Source organism: Eptatretus burgeri, unplaced genomic scaffold, assembly GCF_056783735.1.
Source record: "Eptatretus burgeri isolate ZD-2024b unplaced genomic scaffold, Ebu_testis_v1 Ebu_testis_scaffold_158, whole genome shotgun sequence".
Lineage (NCBI taxonomy): Eukaryota > Metazoa > Chordata > Myxini > Myxiniformes > Myxinidae > Eptatretus > Eptatretus burgeri.
The window spans coordinates 42,501-70,320 of NW_028222108.1; the positions used below are offsets into that span (position 1 = coordinate 42,501).

The 27,820-nt window shown below is 43.8% G+C and overlaps 1 protein-coding gene across 8 annotated transcripts in view; it reads left to right on the forward strand.

Moving 5' to 3' along the window:
* The window catches only part of LOC147007456 (membrane metallo-endopeptidase-like 1), a 68,403-nt gene extending 41,793 nt beyond the window's left edge, over positions 1–26,610 (forward strand). For 2 of the 8 annotated variants that reach the window (XM_085867119.1, XM_085867120.1), the window contains 8 exons: positions 3,602–3,700; positions 7,777–7,860; positions 13,906–14,009; positions 15,651–15,709; positions 15,913–16,032; positions 16,237–16,370; positions 19,667–19,732; positions 25,743–26,609. In XM_085867119.1, the coding sequence (XP_085723245.1) occupies positions 3,602–3,700; positions 7,777–7,860; positions 13,906–14,009; positions 15,651–15,709; positions 15,913–16,032; positions 16,237–16,370; positions 19,667–19,732; positions 25,743–25,904 (828 nt within the window). In that variant the 3' untranslated portion in view covers positions 25,905–26,609. Of the gene's footprint in view, positions 1–3,601; positions 3,701–7,776; positions 7,861–13,905; positions 14,010–15,650; positions 15,710–15,912; positions 16,033–16,236; positions 16,371–19,666; positions 19,733–25,468; positions 25,578–25,742 lie in introns of those variants that run through there. The other 6 variants (XM_085867115.1, XM_085867114.1, XM_085867117.1 and 3 more) reach the window with 6 other exon arrangements.
* Positions 26,611–27,820: the final 1,210 nt, after the last annotated feature.

Genomic DNA, 27,820 nt, shown 5'->3' on the forward strand with positions numbered 1-27,820 from the left:
GCAGAAGTCAAAATTGGGTGTTTGGGTTAATTAAAACACCCCCTTTTGAAGATAATTAACAGGCTTATTTAATTATATCCTTCATCAGGCACATCCTCAATGGAGTCTCTTTGGAGTCTTAAAGCACATCCTGGGTTACCTCACTGGAGTCTGAAGCTGCCATGTTTTTTGGCCTGCTCAACCATGCTCTGACTTGGAACAGACCGTAATGATTTCTTAACGACAAAGTTTTAGGTTTTTTTTCGCTTTCCTCACTCATATTATCGAATGCCTTTTCATCATACGTACAAATCGCTGGATACATTGCAATGCTTGTAAACTCCCGGAGACGCCAGCGTTCGGAGCTTTCTTTCATTTCTGCACATGCCATAACCTCAAGAATCTCTTAAAACTAAGCTGAATGACAAAATTTCAGCTCCCGAATTGAACTTAGCAGCACTTCCAACTGCTAAAAAATGTTAATTTGTCCAATTCGGACATTGCTTGGGTGGTGCCTTTCGGTGGTGGTTTAAATGACAGCTCATTGCTTTCCAAGCCGGCCATTCCTTATCAATCATTTCATTGGAATGCTTCCTTGAATGCTTAAGCCACTTGGTGAGCACTCCACAATGTTTGCACTCTCCTTGAATAATGCATTTCGATCAACTTGAACAAAGTTGAGGGGTCACTCACCTGGATTGGCCACATGTTCTGCAGTGAAACAGGTGGTGGCTGGCTCACTGAAAATGTGAAATTTTATTTTATACGGTTTCCTCTTTTTGGACGATCTTCCATTATACGACCTGTCTCATCAGCAGAGATAAATCTTTCTTCTTCTTTCGGCTGCTCCCGTTGGGGGTCGCACAGCAGATCATCCGTTATGATCTGCATAATGATTTGGCACAGGTTTTACGCCGGATGCCCTTCCTGACACAACCCTGGTCACCTCTTACGACACAGGGATATGGTACACCTATTCTAACCGGGGCATACACTGGGCCCAGTACACTGGTACTCACTTTGCCGACCTCGGAAGGATGACAGGCTGAGTCAACCTCCTGGTGTGTATTAATTCAAGCGGCCAACCGGGCTTGAACTCAGAACCTTTTGGATCCCAAACGGATCTCACTTTTTTTTGGATCTCTCACTCCTCTGCTTCGTTCAACCCTATCCCACCCCTCTATCTCTCTCCCAAGCCTCCCCCTGGTCCCTCACACTTTCTCCTCTGTTGAAGGGACTGTAGCATGTACAAATCGAATTCAGAGTGAGCCATCTGGAGGGTTGCAGAGGTCACTGCATGTGCGAGCATTAATACACACAGGCAGGCCTTTGCCAGTGAGATTGCTTTGGGTTTTAAATGCTCCTCCCTTGTTTTATATAGAAACAACCTGGCTGTTAAAAAGAAAATGTTGCTGTTTGGGTACATTGTATTGACCTTCCCTTCCCTTCCCCTCATGCTGCCTTCTCCTACCCTCCTGCTGCCTTCCCTTTCTTCCCCCTCACACCGTATTCGCTTCCGATCATGCTGCCTTACCTTCCCTTCCCCTCATGCTGCCTTCCCTTCCCTTTCCCTCATGTTTCCTTACCTTCCCTTCCCCTCATGCTGCCTTACCTTCCCTTCCCCTCATGTTGCCTTATCTTCCCTTTCCCTCATGCTGCCTTACCTTCCCTTTCCCTCATGCTGCCTTACCTTCCCTTCCCCTCATGCTGCCCTCCCTTTACCTTTCCCTCACACTGCTTTCCCTTTCCATCACGTTGCCTCCCCCTCCCCTCACACTTACCTCCTCCAAAACCCCCACCCCTCTTCACCCCCCCCCCCCATGGACATCTCGCAGAAGTTTCCATGTGCTGTATTAACATGCTGTTTTAACGTAACCCATTTTGTTCAGTCCTGTACTCCCCCCCCACCTTCTCCACAAGTCCCACTATCAAATGCAACTCGAGAACCCTTCTCCTCATGCTAAGTTCCTCCCAAACCTTCACCCTCCGCTCTTCCATCCTTCTCACTTCCACTCCACCTCCGACCCGGAGTGTAAAGTGACATTTGGTGAGGCGTCACTCTCCTCAACCCCCCCCCACCCTTCCTCGTTCTCCCTCCCTCCCCTCTCCCTCCCCTTCCGCGTTCTCCCCCTTCCTCACTTAATATTCCCACGAGCGAAGTGACCCCAGTAAAAGTCTAAAATTAGATGATATCCCATTTCACCGTTATTTCATGATTTTACCTTTGTTTTGGTTGTTTAATGTGTTTTAAAGAGGTTCATCAGGCCACCACACCAAAAGTTTAGCTGGGAAGGCTGGGCCCAACCGAGCCGGCCCTCTGACGTCACCGGCTCTGCCAGGTCAGGGGTCATGCAGGGCTCGGCCCGCCCTTGGGCTGGAACGCCAGCCAAGACCAAGCGGGGAGGGACGAAATGCGTCATGACTTGAGGTGTGGGCCAGAGGTAATAAAAGTGTCCACAGCGGGTGGAAGCAGAGACACTGAGGAGATCGACTTGAGTCGATGGTGAGGAGATGCGGGGAGACGCAAACGAGATGGATCTGAGAAGAGTCTGGTTCAGCACTCAATCAATCAAACTGGCGGGTGACGCCCCCCCCACCACCCCATTCTCAATCGCCCTCGCCTCACTTGCCAACGCCATGCCGACCCCACAAGAACTGCGACTCCTCCCCCTCCTCGCAATCACGGAGCTGGTCATTGCTGCCAACACTCCGATATCGGTTTTGAGCTCAGTGAACCCAACTGTCCTTGACGCGCTCCCAGTCTTTAGTCGAGTGTGTCTGAGGCCTTAAGGTTTAGTGTAGTTAAGGACTCGTTTCTTCGATGATCTGTTCATGGCGCATATCGGATTAGGGGGTAACTGTTGGGGTTATTGAGTTTATTCCCCTCGCCGGAGGAGAGGGTATTGTACTTGGGTCCGTTTTGTCTGTTTGTCTGCACAGAACGTGAGTATGTGTATGAATTACATTCGACCCTTAAGAACCCGAAGACCCTGTAAGATCCCGAACACCCTTTAAGACCCTTTACAACCCCAATACCCATTAAGACCCGAAGACCTATAAAACTCTTTAGACCTCTAACAACCCCTAAAATGCCTTAGAACCTTTTGAATCCCAAGACCATTTGAGACCCCTAAATGCTTTAAACCCTTTCAATCCCAAAGACACTTAAATACCCCTTCGATCCTTTAGAACCTTTAAGTCCCTGAAGACCCCTGAGGCCCTTAACACCCTTTAAAACCCTATGGACCCCAAAGACTATGAAGATCCTTGAGACCTCAAAGACATTTTAGAACCCCAACTTCCTTTAAGACCCTGTGGACCCCTTTACACCCTTTAGAACCCTTTGACTCCTTTCTACCCTTTAGACCTTTAGACCTTCATATATATATATATATATCTATATATATATATATATATATATATATACAGTATATGAGGTTGAACCGACATTTCAATCAAAGCCTCGTGGCAAGTTAAATAACAAAATAAACTGCCTCGTGCATGTTCTCTCATACCTTCTGTTCTTGAGTTATAATATAATAGTTTTAATACAATAGGTTGAAACAGTCGTTCATGATGTTGTTGTCGATGTCTGTGATCTCGTATTTCCATGGAACGTCAGGTGCAGGACTTGATCTCACTCATTCTCGAGGCGCTTGACAACACCCTGCACGAGGTGCCATGGATGGATAAGGATACAAAGGCTAAAGCTCATGAAAAGGTATCGTTGCTCCTGATTCTCCTTGGATTTGCACACCGAGGTTCCTATTCACAAACACCACTTGCATTTTATTGGTTAACTAGCAAATACCCTCACACTCATGATGTATTATGAGGAACCCGTCTCTTCACTGACAGGAATATTAAGTGGGGGGAGGGGGAGGGGGAAGAGAGAGAGGGATGGAGGAAGGGAGGGGAACAAGAGGTGGGGTGGAGGAGCTCAGAGAGGGTGAGGAAGGGTGGAAATAGGAGGGGGTGAATGAGGGGGGAAGAGCGAAGGAGCCTCACCAAACGACACTGGAGAGGGGAGGGGGTTGGAAGGAGGGAAGCATGAGGGGAGGAGAAGGAAGGCAGCATGAGGGAAAGGGAAGACAGTGTGAGGGGGAAGGGAAGGCAGCGTGAGGGGAAGGGAAGGCAGTGTGAGGGGAAGGAAAGGTAGTGTGAGGGGAAGGGAAATGGAAGGCAGCGTGAGGGGAAGGGAAGGCAGCATGAGGGGAAGGGAAGGCAGCGTGAGGGGAGGGAAGGCAGCGTGAGGGGAAGGGAAGGCAGTGTGCGGGGAAGGGAAGGCAGTGTGAGGGGAAGGGAAGGCAGTGTGAGGGGAAGGGAAGGCAGCGTAAGGGGAAGGGAAGGCAGTGTGAGGGGAAGGGAATGGAAAGCAACGTGAGAGGAAGAGAATGCAGTGTGAGGGGAATGGAAGGCAGCGTGAGGGGAAGGGAATGCAGTGTGAGGGGAATGGAAGGCAGCGTGAGGGGAAGGGAATGCAGTGTGACAGGTGGGGAAGGAAAGGTAGTGTGGTGGTAGGGGAAGGGAAGGGTGATAAAACGCATCCAAACAGCAACATTTCTTTCACCAGTAGGTTCGATATAAAAACCGGTGGGGACCATTTAAAACCCACGTTATCTACCTGGCTAAGGCCTGCCTGCATACCTGCTTGCACATGCAGTGATCTCTCCACCTCTCCAGTCAGCTCTCTCCAAATCGAAATCGGACATGATGTATTATGAGGAAGCAGTTTTTAATTCAGAACTAAACCGTCAGTCCTGACTGTCCCCTTAACAGGGGTGGAAGGGAGAGAAGTGGGGAGCAGTGGGAGGGGCAAAGGGTGGGAGAGTGGTGGAGAGAGAGAGGGAGGGAGAGTGGTGGGAGGGAGAGTCAGTGAGAGGGTGGGAGAGAGTGAGAGCTGGGGGTTGGAGAGAGAGTGAGCTATGGGGCTTGGAGAGAGTGAGAGCTGGGGGTTGGAGAGAGAGTGAGAGCTGGGGGTTGGAGAGAGAGTGAGAGCTGGGGGTTGGAGAGCGAGTGAGAGCTGGAGGTAGGAGAGAGAGTGAGAGCTGGGTGTTGGAGAGAGTGAGAGCTGGGGGTTGGAGAGAGAGTGAGAGCTGGGGGTAGGAGAGAGAGTGAGAGCTGGGGGTAGGAGAGAGAGTGAGAGCTGGGGGTTGGAGAGAGAGTGAGAGCTGGGGGTAGGAAAGAGAGTGAGAGCTGGGTGTTGGAGAGAGAGTGAGAGCTGGGGGTTGGAGAGAGAGTGAGAGCTGGGGGTTGGAGAGAGAGTGAGAGCTGGGGGTTGGAGAGAGAGTGAGAGCTGGGGGTTGGAGAGAGAGTGAGAGCTGGGGGTTGTAGTGAGAGTGAGAGCGTTGGGAGAGGGAGTGAGAGTGAGAGCATTGGGAGAGGGAGTGAGAGTGAGAGGATACGGAGAGAGAGTGAGAGCGTTGGGAGAGGCAGATGGAGTGAGAGGGGAGGGAGAGTGGGGGGGGAGAGAGAGGAGAGGGGGAGAGAGAGGGAGGGGGAGAGAGAGGGGAGGGGAAGAGAGGGGAGGGGGAGAGATAGGGAGGGAGGTGGTGAGAGAGAGGGAGAGAGGTGGGAGAGAGAAAGAGAGGGGTGGGAGAGGGAAAGAGAGTGGTGGGGGAGAGGGAGGGAAAGAGAGTGGTGTGGGTGGGGGAGAGGGAGGGAAAGAGAGTGGTGTGGGAGAGGGAGGGGTCGGGGAGAGAGAGGCGAGAGAGAGGTGAGGGGGAGAGAGAAGGGAGGGGAGAGAGTAGATTCAAATCCAGGTTAAACGGCTTCGAGCGAGTGTGCGTACCTCAAGGCTATCCTGCCGTGGTGGCGATTCATTGCTTTGTTGCTGAAAACGTTTTGTTTATCCTTGTGATCATCGAATTTATTTTGCGTTCTTAACGTCGGAGATGTCCACACGGCCAACCATGCCGCGGTATTGCTATGGAAGCTTGAAGAGTGCTCAACAAGTTGCTTCGCCACTCAAGCAAGCACTCCAACAAAATGGTTGAAGAAACTTTTAAAAAGGAAATGTTTAATTTTTTACATGTATTTATTTATCTATGCCGAAGTGACAGGTAGTATAATGAAAGGAGATTGTACAAAAAGGGAAAATGTGGTGTAAAATAAAACAACAGTTTCAGTGAGCCAGCACCACCTGACACAATACCCTCGGCACCACACGGCCAAACGTAGGCAAGTGGGTCCTGAAGTTTGTTGAAGTCGATTGATATATTCAGTGACAGTGCGAATATTGTGGAGCACTCACCAAGTGGCTTAAGCACACAAGCAAGCACTCCAACGAAGCGGTTGATCAGGAATGGCGGGCTTGGCAAGCGATAAGTGATCGTTGATCGGTCATATAAACACTATACACCCGGAGACGCCTGGAATGTCAAGCAATGTCCCGAATTGGACAAATTCACACGTTTTTTTTTTGCAGTCAGAAGTACTGGTGAAGTCAATAAAGGAGTTTAAGTTTTGAAATTCGGCTGAGAGCAAGACATTCTAGAGGTTATGGAATATGTGGAAATGAAATAAAGCCACGGAAGCTGCTGTCTCCGAGCGTTTCTAAACATTGTTGCAATGTATCCAGCGATTCGTAGCTCTGATAAACAGACATTCGATCATTCGAGTGAGGAAAGCGAAAAAAAACAACATACTTTATCGTTCCGAAATTGTTGTGGCGTGTTCCAAGTCAAGGCATTGTTGAGCAGCCCCCCCCCCCCCAAAAAAAATGGCGAATTAAGACTCCAGCGAGGGATAGAAAGGCGACCAATGATGAGCCTTGATGAAGGATATAATTAAATAAGGTTGTTTATCATCCTCAAAATGGGATGTTTTAATTAACTCAAACACCCAATTTTCACTCTTGTATTTCCTTGGAGTTTTCTTAGTATGCATGCAAAGTTTCAGGCTGCTAGGTTTTTATAGTTTTGGTGTTATGGCGGAGACACACACACACACACACACACACACACACTCACACTGACTGTGACTGATTGACATCCTGACACACACTGGCATTTATTCGTACAGATAAACGTAAGAAATGTGAGTTTAATATTTCCAATACTCAAAATGAATTTCTGAATTACATTCAGGCTGATTTCCAAACACTTACTACATCCTTCATTGGTGATAAATAACTACAAACGGTCATACTGGTGCTTCGGGTATTGCATCAAATAATGTCTTGGAAAGACAACGTTAAGCTGGCCGTCTCATCTGCAAGCACTTGTGGAACGGAACGTTCCTGCCGTACCTTGGGAAAACAATAGGTCATTGTGTCGATACCATGCGTAAATTTTATATACCTTTCCATCATCCTTGGGTGGCACCGCATCACCGACAGCCACCTATCAGTGACGATGCTCAATCAAACATATATTTGTAATTAACTCTCGATCCGCCAGACGGAACGAGTTGAAAACTGTTGATTGTACTTGGGGTGTGCACAGGAAGGGTTTAGGTGGTTAAAAAAAAAACAACAACAAAAAAAATTAATTAATTAATTAATTAATGGGTCTGGAGTTTCAGAATGGGGGGAGCAGCCCAATTCTCTCTCTCTCTCTCTCTCTCTCTCTCTCTCTCTCTCTCTCTCTCTCTCTCTCTCTCTCTCTCTCTCTCTCTCTCTCTCTCTCTCTGTAGACATGGTGTGTCGAATGGAAGCCTGCATTGCTCGCATGAGTCATAACAATGGAAGTTATGAATTCGACGTCATTGTTACATTCCGCGGAGCTTGTTTTTTCCAGCCGTTGACTGCAATTTTATTTATTATTTTAATTTTTGTCCCATCTCCCCCAACACAAGACTGCAGGAATCAGGGAGAAGATCGCGTACCAAGATTACATCATTGAACCAGACCAGAAAAAGTTGGATGAAGAATATTCCTCTGTGAGTAGATGGGACTGGAACATTTATGGGATCAATTGTGCACATTGTTTATGCCTTGGACATTAAAATAACTCGGTATATTTGTTCGGTAAGATATCCATTGAACTGACTAAGGCTTCTGAAGTACTATGTTGTACAACTTGGTACAACCGTATGAAATCAAAATGATTAACCAATCAAAAAGAAGATTCAAGCCAAGTACAGGTCCAACAAGTCTCATCGATGGAGATTCAAAAGCACCGACGTCGGCGTGACTGCCGAAGCCTCGTCAATGGAGACTCACAATTGGACTCGTGTCCAGGTGATCCGAGGGACGGCACACACATTGATGGATCACCCTGCCTGTGAAACACCAGGGCGACAGTTTATACCCGGGTCAAGATTCAAACCCAGGCTTGACAGCAGAGAGGTGTGTACCTGTACGACATCCTGTGAATCCCTTATAAATCCACAGTTTTTAATTTAAATTTTTTTTTTTTTACAGAATGTCTGAAACTGGTTAATGACACCTGTGGAACCCTTCCTGGTCAATATAAAAACAACAAAATACAAATGTGCAATCGGTAATCAAATCACTTGCATCCTCATCATCTGCTGCCGAAGAACACGACATTTATGGCAAAGCAATTGCTCAATCACGCCAAGAATTCATCAAATCCTGTTTAACTTGCATCGTTAATCAGGTTACCGATGAAAGATGAACACCGACGGTGAAGAGAGGAAAATGCGACAAAGTTCACTTTCAAGAGCACAGAGAGATGCCTCTGACAACGCTGTCACAAAAACCGACTTCCTTGTACACCGGTTTATCCCAACCCTTCTGCAACAAGTGACATCAATCTTCTCGACCCTGTCACAGTGAGTCTTGTGATGAGGCTGTTTACGGTCAAGCAGTTTGCTGTCTTAATATGGAAGGGTAATCCGACCGAGGCCAACCTTTGATCACTCTGTGAGGCCCGCAACAACAAGGCCCGCTCCGGGTGTATGGGTGCCCATCCTGAAGCAATCGAGACTACATCATCTTGCTAAGATCAAAACCGAACTCTCCAACAAGTCGACATCCTCAAAGACCCTTTGGCATCTTGTCAAGCCTCCATCTGGTGTGTGCTCTCCCTCCGTTGTCACCTGAACCTCAGATCGCCTCACCATCGTATCGGCTCGACACGAGACAGATTGCAATTTCAACTCGGTGCTTGCCTCCAAAGCTTGTGTACCCAACCGGTCCCGATCTTCATCCACCTTCACCCCAAAACCTCCTGCCTTCTCGACTGTACCTTCTCTGGTGAGAAGGTGGAGGAAGTACTGTCCGGCCTTGACCCTGCGCTACCGATGGGCCCAGGCGGCATCAGTGCCCGTGTTCTCAAATCCTGATCTGATTCTTTTGCATGTGCTCTTCAGCCTGTCCTTCACCTTGATCCACATCCCATACACAGGATCTCCTGTCCCGACGAGCTGAGATCGAATGTCATTCTGATTAACAAGAATGATCCCAAAACAGATCCTTCCTTTTTTTTCATGAAGATTCTTTTTTAGTAACATTATCTCTATGGCTCACAAAGATATATCACATGCAGGATAAGGATATTCACAGACATGATCACCTTCACTGAAGGAGAGGGTATTGCGTTTGGGTCCATTTGTTACTGAGCAAAAATAATTAAATTTTTGACAAGTCGGTTGATCGCCTCCGTTTGTTTGTTTGTTTGTGTGTTTGTTTGTTTGTCCGCCCGCTCGCCTCAAGCCCAAACCGCTCAACCGATCGTTTCATTTTTCAGAGATTAATGTCACCGAGCCTGCGACGGTCCCGCATTGAAGTTTCGTAAAAATCGGTCGACCACAAAGGTCGACATCGGCCAATTAAATAGGCTAATTTGAGACAAATTTTCTAAAATCCTGAAGTTTCATCCGATTGACTTGAAATTTGAGCAGGATTTGCATCTCAGGACATTGAATTCAACTCCCTATTCTTTTTGAGGTTATCTTAGGTCAAAAGGTCAATATCGGCCAAAAGGTCAAACCAAAATAGGTCAAATTCTTAAATTGTTTATAAAAAAAAGATAAATTTTCATCCGATTGACTTGAAATTTTAAGAGCATTTGCACACCAGGTTGCTGAATTGAAACATCTATTAATTTTGAGGTAAACATCGGCCAAAAGATCAAAATAGGCCAAAATGCCAATTTGGGCCAAATTTTCTAAATCCTCAATTTTCATCCGATTGACTTGAAATTTGAAGAGCATTTGCATATCTGGTTAATGAATTCAACTACCAATTAATTTTAAGGTCAAAAGGTCAACACAGGCCTAATTTCTAAAATGGATAGATGGGGCCAAAAACTAAATATATCACTTTATCTCAAAAAGTTGTGGACGAGTTATGACAAAACAAGGTTGATGAGTTTAATAGGTGACAAGAACAAGTGGATTGGATTTTGGTTCAGATCCAGCCCATCAGAAGGATACAAAATGTAAACTGTTCCACCTGGCAGAGGTATGCGCTCCACCGAGTGCCGTTATACTTTGTGCTGCTTGGCCAAGTTGTCACTCCATGAGTGATTTTTCATTTGTTTGTTTGTTTTGTGTTTTTCTCCACAACCGCTTGTCGGATTAAGATTATTTTCACCATAAGTGCAACTACTCGTGTGGAATGTTTTAATCATAATTATGATGTCATCGGTTACATGGTGTGGCAGCCTTGTTGGAAAAACAGAAAAACTTTGGATCTCTGTATCTCTGAAACCGCAACAAGGAAAAAAATTGAAACTTGGCACACTGAAAGTACTCCTCATGGGAACTAAGTTAGACTTTTTATGACGGCATACATGCCTTCATTATGACGTCATAATTGCTTATATAGAACGCTACATCTGATCAGAATGAAAAATTTTGAGGGTCATCCCAGGATAAAATGGTCCAGAGAAAAAAAATTAATGATGTCATCGGTCACGTGATTCGGCAGCCATATTGTTCTTTGTTTTTTTGTTTTTTTAACCTTCAAAAATCTTCCCTGAAGTGGCTGAACAGATCGAGGGAAACTACACATATGACCACCTATCCATGAGGAACAAAAGGTTCACACATATGATGTCATAGGTCACATGGTTTGGCAGCCATATTGGATTTACCCAAAAACCTACAAAATCTTCTTCTCCAGAACGGCTGCACAGATCGAGGGGAAACTTCACAGAAATGTTTCACATGCCTCGGGTGTGCAAGTTTGTTGAGGAATAATTGATAGGTCACATTGTTTGGCAGCCATATTGGAATGAAGAAAAATATTAAATAATGTTTTCTCTGGAACTCCTTAATCAATCGATGTGAAACTTCATAATTATGATCAAGTCATTATGTGGAACACATGTTTTAAATTTCAACTTGATCGGACACATGGTCAGAATTGTTTTATTTTTTTGATATGGGTTCTTTTTGTTATTTTCATGTGATTTATTTATCTATTTATTTCGAATCAGGCTCACTTGGCTGTGCCTGGATGAGTTTGAGGGTAGAGGAGCAGCAGCTGAAATGTGAATCCTATCCAGGTTCCTCCTGATAATTTCATCTTTACTTTTAGCTTGTTCACGTTCCTTCTGATTACTCCAATGCAGGACTGTACCTGTTTGGTCTTCCATTTGATTTGAATTGAATTTATTTTAATCCCATTCTAAATTCAACTGAATAATAATAATTTTTTTTAAACGTCATGGGTTCGGGTCAGGTGTCCGATCAAAGCGGGACGTCTTGGTACCCGGTCATCACTTGCAGCAGTTACATTGTGGCAGTTCTAATTATGTCTCATTAATTTTGTAACTCACCAGTACACAAACGCCACATAATATACATTGCACAAAAGACGTCCTGGCGAGTGTCTGCAATCTGTGGTTGCTCTTTTTCTTGTATATTTTTACATGGCTTACAAGGACATTATTAGATACTAAACTGTATATGGGATTTGAGCCTGCTTCTCCAAAATCATGAGCTACATGCTCATAAGGAAGTGTCAACCCGGTTTACCAATAAGCTTGCTTTCACTTATGAATCAACAAATGGAATCCATCATCACTGCCAACATCAAGTGCTTCCTTTTTCAAACATCTTAGTCTCTTACCATCGATTTGGGGCTGGCAGGGTGGCTTCGAGATAAGCACACTCACCTCTAAGCTGTCTAGCGTGGGTTTGAATCCTGACGCAGCTATAAACTGTCATCCTAGTGTTTCACAGGCAGGATGATTCATCAATGTGTATCCCATCCCTTGGATGGATGTTAGCATTCGTTGATGTCCGTTAAACATTCCACAGTTTCTTTCGCGAATAGTATGTGAGCTATGGACGACACCCTGAACAGTTTTCAAATTCCTGCCCGAACCAACAGAAGGGAATGCATCAGCGGCACAGCCAATGATGCAACCCCACAGCCTTTTGCTGCATACTAACGAAGAACCATCAATTTGTATTCTCTCCTCATCACTGAACTTTAGATATGATGCTTCTTCTCAACGAGAAATGTTCACAGGCCCTTAAACAATGGTGAGGACCATCTACCTTGACACATCTCTGGAATTAGATGAAATCTGGCATACTGCCCTGTTTACGAAGCTCACTGCCTGTGGTCCGTAGACAAGGCCACCTTCATCCCTAACTTTGTGACTTCCTTCGATCATGCAGTCAACACGTTGCTATCAATGTAATCCTTTCCTCCCCTTTCCCAGTGGAGGTTGGAATTCCCTAATGGCAATGTATAATACGACCTCTCTTTCCTCGTATTCCTCAATGACCTCTCCGGTTCTTTGGAAAATCCTCTCTTCCTCTTTGCAGATGACTCTACATTATACCAGGCAGCACACCTTCCCACTGACAGGCAGGTCGCTGGATCACTCTCTGGTCAATTGGAATTGATCAAATGCTTATTTGACATAATATGGAACAAGTCTTTCAAGATTGGCAAATCTCTCAGTCTCTCTTTCACTGCAGAAACATTATCCATTGAATCGACCTTTCTTTTTCCAATGTCAGACATTGGAAGAGGTTTAGTCTCTTGAACATGTGGGCCTCACAATCTACTACCTCTCCTGGGCTGACCACTTGTCATAGTTGGCCTCCAAAGCCAGCCGCAGACTTGGAATCCTCCATTGTTCAAAATAATTCCTTGAAAAATCATAAATGCTGATAGCTCAACAGGCCATTGTTCATCACTCAATTGAGTCATGCTCTCCATGAGGCACGAGTACCTCCAGCAACAAAACATGTCTCTCCTAGATTCCAATGGAAATTATACCTTCATTGAGGCAGAAACACAACAATTGTTGGTCGTATTGCAGACAGGGTGGAGGCCTCTTTGTTTGTTGCTTCTTCTTCCACTTCTCTTGTTTTAAGACTGCACCTTCCATATTGATGGCTTCTGTTTTTTGTTTTTTTACGTCTGGTCTTTCTCTCTGAAACCTCCCCAAAACCAGTCCAACCTGAGCTTATTGTGCCTCCACTTTGACTTTTTCCGGACAAAAAATGGCTGAAGACAGGACGGAAAAAATTCTCTTTGTGAATTCACATCCTGATTGAGATGCCACCATCGGTTTTCTGCAATATCATGTCAGTGTTTCCAGTGGCGTTGCCAGCCATAACGACCAATCACATCACAGCAGCTGCAAGTATACAATGAAGTCATCATAAGTCAACTGTGAAAACATGGAAACACTGTGGGCGGCTGTTATGCGGGAACACAGAGCAACATTAACCACAATCAAGAGACAACACTAATACCATGCATACCAGCAGCTGCCATATTTACCAGACCTCAGCAATGCTCTTCTGGCACCACTGCAGCCAAACCGACTCAATTACAAACCGATAGCAATGCTGACACGAGGTCGCTCTATATTCTTTACCATCCAATGATCTAGTTTACAATATATTTTTGTCACGTGTGCAGAACAATTGAAATATCTGGAAGTTGAAAACGAGTTTCAACCAAAATAAATAAATAAAAACTTATTTGTCTCACCAGTTTCGAACTGGAACTGGATTCAAAAAAACATGTCTGCCATTTTACAGGTGTCATATGTCGAAGCGACGCACTTTGAGAACGTCCTTGCGAGCACGACGTTCAACAGGTGGAAAGTTCTGAAGAAATTGCGTGAAAAAGTTGACAAAGATCTGTAAGTGACACGAAGCCTCCTGCTTTATCTGTTTGCATTGATGTTGTATGATTCTGAGACAGTTCCATTTGCAATGAAAAAAATCACTAAATAAATAAATATATTTAAGCCCTTTATTGAAGTGCGGTGCTCTAAAATAAACTCGATAACATTTCATGGAGAATAACTTCGGGTGAACCTCCAACAGGCCCGAGACAGAAAAAAATAGTCTGGTTGTCATAAGCAGACCCACAATACCACTCAAATCTATTGATGATATAATGACGCATTAACTAAGTTATTTATCGTGAAACAAGATGGATTCCAACAACTGAGAATGAATATGTTTGATAATTACAGACTCGGTGGTGAAATGGTTAGAGTGTCCTCGCTGGGTCTCAGAGGTTGGTGGTGGTATAATGGTTAGAGTGTCCTCGCTGGGTCTCAAAGGTCGGTGGTGATGTCATGGTTAGTGTGTCCTCGCTGGGTCTCAGTGGTCAGTGGTGGTGAAATGGTAAGAGTGTCCTCGCTGGGTCTCAGAGGTCGGTGGTGATGTAATGGTGCGTGTGTCCTCGCTGGGTCTCAGTGGTCAGTGGTGGTGAAATGGTTAGTGTGTCCTCACTGGGTCTCAGTGGTCAGTGGTGATGTAATGGTTAGAGTGTCCTCGCTGGGTCTCAGTGGTCAGTGGTGGTATAACGGGGAGAGTGTCCTCGCTGGGCCTCAGAGGTCGGTGGTGGTGTCATGGTGAGAGTGTCCTCACTGGGTCTCAGAGATTGGTGGTGGTGTAATGGTTAGAGTGTCCTCGCTGGGTCTCAGAGGTCGGTGGTGGTGTAATGGTTTGTGTCCTCGCTGGGTCTCAGAGGTCGGTGGTGGTGAAGTGGTGAGAGTGTCCTCGCTGGGTCTCTGAGGTCGGTGGTGGTGAAATGGTTAGAGTGTCCTCGCTGGGTCTCTGTGGTCGATGGTTCAATCCCCATCTGAGTCATCCCAAATACTGAAGAAACAGTCTTTGCTGCTTCCTTGCATGACACTCAGCATTTAAACGGTTAAGCACGAACAACCAACACTGGGAAGGCAATGGCAAACCACCCAGTGTAACCCTTGTTGAGAAACTGCTTCAGCAGCACCAATGCTCTCTCTCTCTCTCTCTCTCTCTCTCTCTCTCTCTCTCTCTCTCTCTCTCTCTCTCTCTCTCTCTCTCTCTCTCTCTCTCTCTCTCTCTCTCTCTCTCTCTCTCTCTCTCTCTCTCTCTCTCTCTCTCTCTCTCTCTCTCTCTCTCTCTCTCTCTCTCTCTCTCTCTCTCTCTCTCTCTCTCTCTCTCTCTCTCTCTCTCTCTCTCTCTCTCTCTCTCTCTCTCTCTCTCTCTCTCTCTCTCTCTCTCTCTCTCTCTCTCTCTCTCTCTCTCTCTCTCTCTCTCTTTCTCTCTCTCTCTCTCTCTCTCTCTCTCTCTCTCTCTCTCTCTCTCTCTCTCTCTCTCCCCCCCCCTCCCACAATTTGCCAAAGCACAGTGACGTCACACTGTTTCACAGCCAATCATTGAGGGGATCGATTAGCCTCCGTCGAATATTGGGAAATATAAGCGATCTTGGTGGCCACAACAGCATCGGCCATTTGTATCTAATTATTTTCTCAATTATTAATTTTTCCTTCTACTTGTTCATTCAGATGGTTTTCAGGTGCAGCTGTCGTGAACGCATTCTACTCGGCCCAGCACAATGAAATACGTGAGTTTGTTAAGAGATTACAATGGCTTATCAGTCCCTCCGTGACCTGAGATTAATAACAATCATAATAATAATAATAATAATAATAATTAATAATTGCTAATACTGCATTGCGTTTCTACTGTCTTTTTACAACTCTTTAACTTTGTGTTTTTTTCTGTCAAATTGACAATCCTCTTGTTGTTCATATCTTACACCGACAGTGTTTCCAGCAGGGATTTTACAACCTCCATACTTCTCGGTTGGACAGCCCATGTCTCTTAATTTTGGGGGCATCGGAATGGTCATTGGACATGAAATTACTCACGGTTTTGATGACAATGGTAAGCTCCTTTGTTCTCAACTTTCGGCCCCAATTCCTTCCCGCTTGGTTGATCATTTTGAGTTGAACTTTCAAAGTCGTTGCTGCAGAAGCCATGTCAGGGCGACGAGATTTCAATTTCGGGCACTGTGCTCAATTGCTTGACATTGCATGCGATGTTACCACCGGCTTTGAGAGACGACTGCGATGTTTTGCTTTCACCCAGGTCGTCACTATGATAAAGATGGAAATATGGTGGACTGGTGGTCCAATTCATCTGCGAGTAACTTCTATGAAAAGTCTCAATGCATCGTCGACCAGTACGGGAACTTCACCTGGGATCTTGCAGGGGGACAGAATGTAAAGCTTTTTGAGATTACAAGATTTGTGTCAGTCAATTTTAAAATTTTTATCACACTGGAAAAAAATCCAGTTCCTAAACCTGTGAGTGACGTATCTTCCTGAAGTTCTCTCTCGCGTAAAATATCCTGCAGTTGTTTATGTGGCAGTGGGAAAGTGGACTGTCAGAATCTGGGGTCTTGGCACGGTCTTTTAAGTCCAATCGATTTTCCCGAAGTGATGATGTGCTCGAGCTCCGATGCTCCAAACTACTTTATCACTGTGATCCAGTTACAATGAATGGCTGACCAATAATCCCTGACAAGCATCAAAAGACATCCACTTTCCATATGTTCCATTCCATTGGGACCACGCTCTGTACAGAGCGTCGGTGCTGCTGAAGCAGTCTCCTGGTCTATTGGGCACAATCCTGGACGGGTCGCCGCTCTGACGCAGGATACTCGAATGGTGCAATCATCCCAACAAGCTGGTTCTCATTTTGCCGACCTCGGAAGGATGACAGGATGAGTCAACCCCACCCGGTATTAATTCAATGGTGGAGTAGGGTTTGAACTCAGGACCCTCGGATTCCAAGCTCACCACCCGAACCATTAAGCCAACACCAGGCACATATGTTCAACCTTTCGATATGGACACTGAGAGGTGAAGAACGGGCACATTTACAGGACAAAACGAGAACAGCGCTCGGTTGAGCGCAAACCGCTTCAACAAGGAAATCCAACACAGGTGGAGACCATTGAGCCCATCGTGCCTGCGCGAACACCACCCAACCCAAGATCCAAAGAAAATACAAAAAAAATGAAGATAAATGTTTTTAATTAATTTTGTGATATATATATATATATATATATATATATATATATATATATATATATATATATATATATCTTCTTCTTCTTCTTCTTTCGGCTGTTCCCATTAGGGGTCGCCACAGCGGATCACCCGAATGATCCGCATAGTGATTTGGCACATGTTTTACGCCGGATGCCCTTCCTGACGCAACCCTGGTCGCCTCTTACGACACAGGGATATGGTACACCTATTTTAACCGGGGTATACACCGGCCCAGTATACTGGTACTCATTTCGCCGACCTCGGAAGGATGACAGGCTGAGTCAACCCCCTGGTGTATTAATTCAGTGGCCCAACGGGGCTTGAACTCAGGACCTGTTGGATCCCAAGCCGCTGCCCTAACCACTGCGCCAACACCAGGCTCATATATATATATATATATATATATATATATATATATATATATATATATATATATATATATATATGTATATATATATATATATATATATATATATATATATATATATATATATATATATATATATATATTCTTTTCTTCTTTTTCTCTTTTCTCTCTCTCTCTCTCTCTCTCTCTCTCTCTCTCTCTCTCTCTCTCTCTCTCTCTCTCTCTCTCTCTCTCTCTCTCTCTCTCTCTCTCTCTCTCTCTCTCTCTCTCTCTTTTCTCTTTTTCTTCTTTTTCTCTTTTCTTTTTTTCTTATTGTTTTTTTTCTTTTTTCTCTTTTTCTTTCTTCGTCTTTTTTTTCCTCTTCTTTTTCTTCTTTCTTCTTGACTTACTTTTTCTTCTTTTCTTTCTTTTCTTTTTTTCTTCTTCTTCTTTTCGTTTTTCTTCTTTTTTTTTCTTCTTCTTTCTTCTTTTCTCTTCCATGCTGAATAGCTTACATTTTGTATCCCACTGATAGGCCGCATTTGGATCCGAGGCCTTAACCAAAATATAATCAGCTTCTTCGTGTCACCTATCCAACTCATCGACGGTCTAGTTTTGCCATAATCCATCCACAACGTTTTTAAATATTGTGCTATGTATCATTTTTGGCTCCATCTCTCAATGCTGATCACAATCACTGAAGAATTAAAAAAATTCTCCGATCTGAATCGGGATCGAGGCGAAAATTGAATGTATTCGTCCTCATCACACAACCAACTCATCCACCAAGTTCCGTCCGAATCCAGCCGTCACCTTTTGAGATATCTTGTTATATATTGTTTTTAGCCCTCTCACTCAACGGGGAAGAATCTCTCCAAAAATTCTCAGATCCGGCTTCGGATCTTCACCAATATTTAATCAATTCGTCCTCATCCATACACAACCTGCCCACCAAGTTTTATCCAAATCCATCCACAAGTTTGTGAGCTATCTTGCTCACAGACAGACAGACAGACGAACAGGGGTTAAAAAAACTTCAGTCCCCCTTCGATTGCGGAGGAAATGAAACTAGTTTATTTGACTCCCATCCACCTAGTTTACAAATAATTCCATTTTACTTTTTTGTTGAATATTATGGAGAAACATGAATATTATAATACAAAATAAACAAATCGATGAGCTCACACAAATAAGGATGTTACGAGCTCATTTTAGATGATTACCTCTATCTCATCTCGGTTCAAACTGGAATATACAGTGAGGTTTAAAAATTGGTGCATTTTGAATGGCTGGTGCAATGGATGGATGAGACGTTGCTCATCGCGCACATCCGTCGCTGTGCTCCTTGAGCCCTGGCATGGGGGAAGCACCATTTACTGTACCTATAATTGTCTGCGTTGTCTTATCGACATCACTCAGGAACTATAGATCCAGCTGATTGAACCGAGCTCGCGTCCAATGCATCCAGCTCTGGTGCATCTCTCAACCCCTTTCCCACCATCCAGCGTTCCCCAAGCCAAGCTCTCCCCAAGTCTGTTACTATCCTACGGTGTTTGCCTTCTTGTGGTCAAACCAGTCAAGTCGTAGTCACCACATAGCCCCAAGGGTATGCCCCATTTCCCCCCACAGTGCTCTTCATTCAGATCATCGCGTCACATTCTTTGCCATCTGTCGTGTGATTTCTACATCAATGGAGCATCCTGCGGTGGGAGTTCCACCAGTGCATCTCTTCCTTAATCTTGTAACGAGGTGCAACTGCCTCTTCCTCAAATATTTGCACAGCTGCTGTAGAACAATTAAGAAAAAGTCTCCAGTCTTGAGATCGAAATTGTTTCCCACGAGAGCCGTTCGCGCCTTGTTTATGTAGCTGCAGAGAACACCTAAAGGGATTTCCTGAATTTTACATCTTGCCATCTTAGTTTCTGCAAGATCATATTCAGACAAGACAATACAGGCGAGACAAAGGTTATGCTATAATTTTTTATGGCAAATCCATGAAACAAAGTCTATCAAGCAATATCTATGCACGTACGCATGTTGTGTATAAAATTGATACATCAAATCGATCGCATATTATATAACCGTGTTCGATTTTCTTTTATGTTTGCATCCCCAGCTCTGTGGTGTTAACACTCTCGGAGAAAACATTGCGGACAATGGAGGCATAAGGCAAGCTTTCAAGGTACGTACATTGTATCAGCATCCCAGAGCTTTGTCTCGTGCAGGGGTCTCCAACCTGCGGCCCGCGGGCCACATGCGGCCCCTGAGACGGATTTATGCGGCCCGCGGTGCCATATTAAGTTTACATTACAATGCGGCCCGCAATACTGCCAATTTGTCAGGATCAATGATCAAAGCGTTCTGTAATTTTTATGATGATTTTGATTCATATTAGACACATGTATTTTTAACACGATTATTCATTTATCATATTCGTTGGCAAGAAAAATATATTCAGCACTAATTTTTGTTTAAATTTCCACATATTCATTATATATATATATTTTTTTTTTTTCGGAATTTAGCATCCTTTTTTTGGGTGCGGCCCTCCGCCCCTCACCACTTTGGTTTTGTGGCCCTCTGCCCAAAAAGGTTGGAGACCTCTGGTCTCGTAGTTGTATTTCTTACAATCAGGTGATCAGCTGAATTCACGAAAATTCACGTCTTTGTGGACTCTGGAACCTTTTATTCAACCACAAGTCTAAAACTCGTCAAAAATGACAGGACCAAGAGCATCCCCCCCCCACCCTCCTATCACAACCATAATAGCACAGTTGTTAAAGAATATAATTCACAGAGTCGTGGATTCACTGCTGTTTCCGAAGAAAAGTATGATTATTCAGATGCGTGTTGTAAAAGTTTTGGACGGAATAAATTCACCTTTCCACAGTGGAAACAAAATGGCGAATGGCGCGAACACTGATATTGCATGTGCTCCCTTTCAGTGACGAATGTGACGTCACTTCCTGTGTGACAGATAAATAAATATACAGGGCTCTCTCTCTCGGTGGATGGAGGTGATGTTTTCACCTCGGTCTGTTTGTTTGTGAACAGGATATCTCAAAAAGTTGTGGATGGATTCGGACACAACTTGATGGACGGGTTGGATTTGTAACAAGGACGAAATTATTTGATTTCGGTAAAGATCTGAATCTGGATCTGTATCCATTAATTTTTTTTGGTGAATTTTTTTCATCATTGAGAGATGGGGCTAAAAATGACATATAGCACAATATCTCAAAAGGTTGTGGAGGGATTCGGGCAAAATTTGGTGGACAGGTTGGATATGTAACAAGGAAGAATTGGTTAGATTTTGGTGAAGATCTAAATCTGGATCCGGATCTGAGAATGTTTTAAAGAGATTTTTTTCACCATTGAGAGATGGGGCTAAAAACGACATATAGCACAATATCTCAAAAAGTTGCATAGGGAAGCGGGCACAATCTGGTAGACAGGTTGGGTATATAACAAGGATGAATTGATTCGATTTTGGTGAAGATCTAAATGTAGATCCGGATCTGAGAACTTTTTAAAAGAGATTTTTTTCATCAGTGAGAGATGGGGCTAAAATGACATGTAGCATGATATCTCAAAAAGTTGTGTAGGGATTCGGGCAAAATCTGGTGGGCAGGTTGGGGATGTAACAAGGAAGAATTAGTTAGATTTTGATGAAGATCTAAATCTGGATCCGAATCTGAGAACTTTTTAAACGAGATTTTTCACCATTGAGAGATGGAGCTTAAAACGACATGTAGTACAATATCTCAAAAAGTTGTGGATGGATTCGGACGAAAGAAACTTGGTGGGCAGGTTGGGAATGTAAAAGGGAAGAATTGCTTCGATTTTGGTGAAGATCTGAATCCGGATCTGGATCTTTGAATTTTTTCAGTGATCTGAGAATTCTTCACCATTGAGGAATTTTTAGCCAAATTTTAGCATTTGGCTAAAACGATATATAGCATGGTCTCTGAAAAAGTTACAGACAGATATGGACGAAACTTGGTGGATGAGTTGGTTAGGTGACGAGAACAAGCTGATTAAATTTTAGTTCCGCTCCAAATCCAGATCCGACCGATCAGTGGGATACAAAATGTAAACTAATCAGCCTGGCGGAAGTATGCACTCTTCTGAGTGGCCATTCTAGTATACATATACATTTTACATGATGTATGTTTGTGAAGCATCGATGCATTTTGCTTTCAGTTTAACTAGCATTGAACTCGCCACTTTTCTGACAGTAGTTGGGCAACATAACTTATATATGTTACAGGACAGTATCGCAGTTCATTGACAGTCAATATTTACATCTCTTTTTATTCCAGAAACATTTTGTGTACTGCTACCAGCACAGTGTTAATTTAGTAACAATTTCATAATTATGCAAATAATTTATTGGCAAAAAACAACATTATTAATTTGTTTTTTGTTCCCAGGGATCAAAAGTTACTTTGTCTTGTTTTTTTCTTCTTCTTTGTTCCAAGTTGCACAATGCAATTCTAATCAAGTCGTGAATAATACACTGCAGTAAATGCCGAGACTCGTGCAAGACGTAATGCCATTATGACGTCACAGACGCAACACCATCTTACGACACCGCCATCTTACTGAATCTGTCATCCTGATGCCGAGCATTTGGCATTCAGTTGCGGACGTTGGCTAGCAAGATAGAGTCAAATATTTGGGCTATGGTGTTGAACTGCCATCAGCCAAGCGACGGGACGGGTTGAGTGCTGGATGGTGGAATGATGTGCATGTCCTTGGAGGCCTAACCCAGCACTAGACTTAATGACACAACGTGACAGACAGAGGGAGGGAGGGAGGACAGACGGAGAAATCCCGTGACTTTAAACAATATTAAAATGAGATAATGATTGGAAGTTTTAACTCAGAATGTTTACCAACATTATTGTTTTTGAGTATGTCTTAGAGACGACAATTTTTTTTTCGTTAAGGTGAAGCAAATACATCTGTTTTTAAAAACTAAAAATATCCAGATATGATCATTAGCAAAACAAAAATTGGTTCACATTAAAAACAAACAAATTCAACTATTCAGCAATTTACAATGTTGTTGAATTTCCAATTGATTTTTACGAAAGCAGCCACGTCCCTTTGTCCGTCTCTGATTGGCTGCCAAGCTTATATTAGTGTGTCGCGTGCGTTTCACAAACAAGCAGGGACTCCAAATGATGAGACACGGCTGATTACCATAAAGAAACTAGAGGGGGAGCACTCGGTGGAGTGCAAAACCTCCGCCGCCAATACTGCTGGGTCACTCAAGTGAACCTGATATCCTATTCATTAAATATGATGTCAACAGTGCTCACAGAGTTATAGTTTCCAACTTTCCCTTTTACTTTTAACTTTTACATACTCAATTAATTCGTCATAACGAGATTCCTTGAGACAGAAATTGATTTTACGTGGGTATATCCACCTGAAGTTCCAAAATCAGCCGCAATTATAATTTTGGCATGTTTTTTGTTGGAAATCACTTTTAACATCCAGAAATGCAAAAAAAAAATCGAAATTTTGTTGAAAAAAAAGTTTCAAAATTTTCTAAGTTTTTTTTTTATTTTTTCTCCAACAATTTTTTTTTTTCGGGTTGGAAATCACTTAAAACATGAAGAAATGCAAAAACAAAAATTCAAATTTTTTTTAAATGGCCGCCATAGCGGCCATATTGGACTTTGGACCAAGTCCAAAATCTAATGGCATGGTCCTTGGACCATACCTAATCCCCCCACCAAGTTTCGTCGAAATCCGTCGAGGAGTTTTTCCGTAATACTGTTCACAAACAAACAAACAAACAGACAGGGATGAAAACAGTAACCTCCGTCCATCTTTGATGGCGGAGGTTAAATATATAATTACTGAGATGGTTATTAAGTTGTTTCATTTTTTTTTAACTGCCTACTGGGGCATTTTTATCTCACCTGGAACAAATTGTTCAGGTGAGGTATTGGCATTGCACAGAGTCCATTCGTCAGTCAGTGATTCTGTGTGTAAACACTCGGAAACTTCTTCCCTGAAACGACACGCACTGTTTTGATGAAACTTGACCACAACCTTCATCACCCGTGATGTACCACAAAAAAATTTCAGGGCATTTAAAATAAATCAGTGTTTCGAGTTGGCTTACAGGAGGTCAAAGTCGGGGGGCTTACGGGAGTTTGGAGAACTTCTGAGAACCAAGACCTTCGGATGCCTTGCAAATCCCATCAAAAAAAAATTGCATCCTAAGTTGGTCAATTTAAAGTCAAAGATCGTGACTATTCCGGGATCGCTACTTTTCACTTCTCAAAACGTATTCACCCGATTTCGATGTAACTTGGGAGGAATCATCTCTGCACGGCATTTTCACAAGTTTGTTCAAACCATCGGCGAATTTACATATTTTGTGGGTCATCCATACCGACCAGTGGTTCTACCAGGTGAGCCCAGGGGCATTGTCCTCAATTTTTTTTCTGGAAAGATGCGAAGGACGACATTTTACAATATTGAAATACATGAAGCACTCTCGTTACGCATTATTACCTCTGTTTGTCTGTCTCAAAAAGTTGTGGACAGGTTGGGTGTATGAAAAGGATGAATCGATTCGATTTTGGTGAAGATTCAGATCCAGATCCAGATACGAGAATTTATTTTTTTTAAGTGATTCTTTCACCATTGGGGGTTAAACATCGATAGGTCCAAAAACGATATATAATAACACGATATTTCAAAAAGTTGTGGATGGATTCTGGACAAAACTTGGTGGATGAGTTGGGTCGGTGACAAGAACAAGCTGGTTCAGGTCCGAATGCAGATCCAGTCTATCATTGGGATAGAAAAATGTAAACCGTTCAGCCTGCCGGAGGTTTGCTCTCTATCAAGTTCGAGTTATTCTAGTTGTTAGTTGAAATTGTTTGTGGTGGTGACTGGTGAGTGGGTAGGAGAAGGACCCACCTCACCGCATTGCCACCTCCCCCATTTTAAATTCACATTTGCTGTATATAATGCTATGTTTGTGTCCGTCTTTTGTGAATGGGCATATGTTGACGAAATATAATGAAGTGGATAACGTGTAGATTTTACAGAGAGCCACAGCTCCCACGAATCCGGTTTCCCATTTCCCCAAATCCCGTTGATGCGAAGTATTATTTAATTATGCCCCTGGTGCCGTATTGCCCTGGGCTCAATACACACACCCAGGGGACGCGAAGCGATACGAACATGGAGGGATGTTCGGCCGGCTCAGTTATGCCTCGACTAAGACTTTTGAAGAGAGGGGTGCCTCAGAGTCAGATAAGGTGATCAGCACCTGCAGTTGTTGGAGCGAGAGTGAGCCTGAACTTCGTCTGAGCTTCACCCTCAGTTCATCTGAGTCTCAGTTGATGACTTAAATAAGGGGGTCCATGAGGTGTGCATCGGCAACAAGCTCCACCCAGAGCTCTGGACTAGGGGCTTCTCATTATTGTACCCCCAAGGAACAGTGGCAGGTACAATACAGTAATGATACGCCACCAGAGCAGCAATAACTGCTCTGGTGACGCACGGTGGAACTGGTGGCAGACGAAAGAACCGGCGGTATACGAGCCTGAGGAGCAAGAGGCTGCACCATCTCCCAACCCGAATGGGTTTTTCTTCTTTATTCTCCTGAATATTACACTGCATTGTCAATTTTCCCTGCTATTCCCCATTATCCTTTGGCTGGAAACAGCTCCCTGACTCAAGTGGGGAGTTGGGTAACGGATAAGTGTACGTGTTAAATTAGTCGCGTGCCGAGGTTCCATCAGTTTCATGCCTTCCGTGTGTTTACTATATCATTAAATAAGGATCGTGTTTCATAAAGCGCTCTGATTTTGTATTATTATTATTATTATTATGAAATTGTTCGTAGTGGTGAGGCAGCTATCTTGTTTGTCGTCTTTGTCAGGAGATCCCGCTAGGTAGCAAAGAGCCGTTGAGATTTGGGCCGTGGACTAGGGTCACGTGACCATTCGCCCCTCCTGGCCCAACTTAGGGGATCGCTCAGTGATTCTGGGGTAAATACGCTCAACACGACAGTATTCCACCCAAGACCCCCAGTCACGTTACAGTATTTACATTAAACAAACTTCCATCACCGATTAGGAATTACATTAGGGTAATGACTTGACAATGGATAGCAAATGCACATCTATTTATGATGCCTCCAAATCTCACCACAGGCCTATAAGAGATGGCAAAGCCAACACCATCCTGAGAAAGCCCTGCCTGGGTTGAGCCTCAGCCACGAACAACTCTTCTTTATCAACTTTGCTCAGGTGTGCCTCTCAAAAATCTACATATGTTTTTCTTTCTCCAGATGTTGGAGCTCATGGAAGAGGTGAATAGCAGAGGGTGGAGTGCATGATGGATTTATGAAGAGTATAAAAACTAGGAAGTGTAAACAAATCCTTCAGAGATACGTATCGGATGTAACATATGTTGATGATGAGACGGCACGCATTAAATGATTGAAATGATGAGCAGGACTGGACCAATGCTGGACAATAGTTGCACATATAAAATAAGATGGGGATGAAGAATAATACGTGATGTTTTTTTTTCTGGATTTACGTGGGTAAACAAGGAGTGAGTGGATGATGAGTATGTTCATCGGAGTCGGGGGCTGCATTGAGGCAGATGATAGGAAGGCAAGACAATAATATCGCAGGAAGATGAAATTAAATATTATCTAAAGAAACTTGCACTCTGTCATTGGTGGAAGAAAAGCAATTTCTGAGGCTCACCGTCTTACTTATCATGCCAAGAATCCTCAGATCTACAGGTGGTGGACAGGAAAATGGAAACACCGATGTAAAGTCACTTAATGGGGCATTGGTCCATGACGTGCGTCCGGTACGACCTGTAGGTGCCGTGGTATGGAGTCCACCACCGTCAGGAATTCTGCAGGAGGAATGCGACACCATTCTTCCACGAGAAAAATCAATCAACTCACATCTGTTTAAATGGTTTCAAGCATCGTTCCAGAATATCCCAAAAATGCTCGATTGCGTTCAGATCTGGTGACCGAGAAGGCCATGGATGACACATGGCTAACATCAGTGTCGTGCTCATCAAACCATTGGGTGAGCACACCTCTGTGGATTGGGCATTGGGGGGGGGGTCTCCTCTTGGAGCCATGCAAGCCACGATGATGGGCAACCAGGTCTGTGCAGCATTTTTATACATGACCCTAAGCATGCTGGGATGTTATATGCTGAATTAACACATGAGCCACACCTGTGTGGAAGCCGTTGCTTGGTGTCCCTGATTTACCCAGGTGTTTCCATTTTTTTGTCCATTATCTGTACATCATCAAGAGGTTTTTCAGGTGGAAGGCAGAAATTGCTTCCCAAAGCAGGGAGCATTATTCCACAGAGATTCATGAACATATTAACCCTTTGGAGGATGTTGGTAAAGTGTGTGTGCACATCGAGACAGATGGAGAAAGAGATAGAGATATATGCCAGCCATGCCATAAAGCTCAGATGAGCAACAACATTCTCCTTTGCTTCTTAGGGTTCCCAAAGGTTGCCTGGGTGATGGAAATCTTTACCAGGATGCAATCTGAAGACTTCACAGAAGCAGAGAGGGAGAAAGTGCATTATATACAGCGCCGATAGAAAGTCCACACCCCCTTTCAAAATTTTCACCTTTTGTTGCTTTGTCGCCTGAAATTAAATTGCATTAAATCAGACTTTTTACACTTTTATTTGGACATCGTAACCCACAACTTCGAAGTGAAAAACAAATTCTACAAATTTCAGAAAAATTTATTCCAAATACAAAACTAGAATATCTTGGTTGGATAAGTTTCCACTCCCCCACCTTGATAATAGCAATTGTAAATGAGCTCAGGTGTAACCAATCACCTTCAAAATCACACACCAAGTTAATTGGCCTCCACCTGTGTTAAATTGTAGTTATTCTGTTAATTTCAGAATAACATCAGCTGTTCCTGCAGGTTTCCTCTGCTGGATGGTACATTTTAGAGCAAAGACTCAACCACGAACACCAAGGAGCTTTCAAAAGACCCCGGGGATAAAGTTGTAGAAAGTAACAGATAAGTGGATTGGAATAAAAAATATTTCAAAGGCCTTGCCTATCCCTTGGAGCACAGTCAAGACAATCATTAAGATGTGGAAGGCATATGGTATTACTAAGACCCTGCCTAGATCAGACCATCCCCCCAAACTGGATGACGAAGCAAGGAGGAGACTGATCAGAGAGTCCACCAAAAGGCCAATGGGAACTTTGAAAG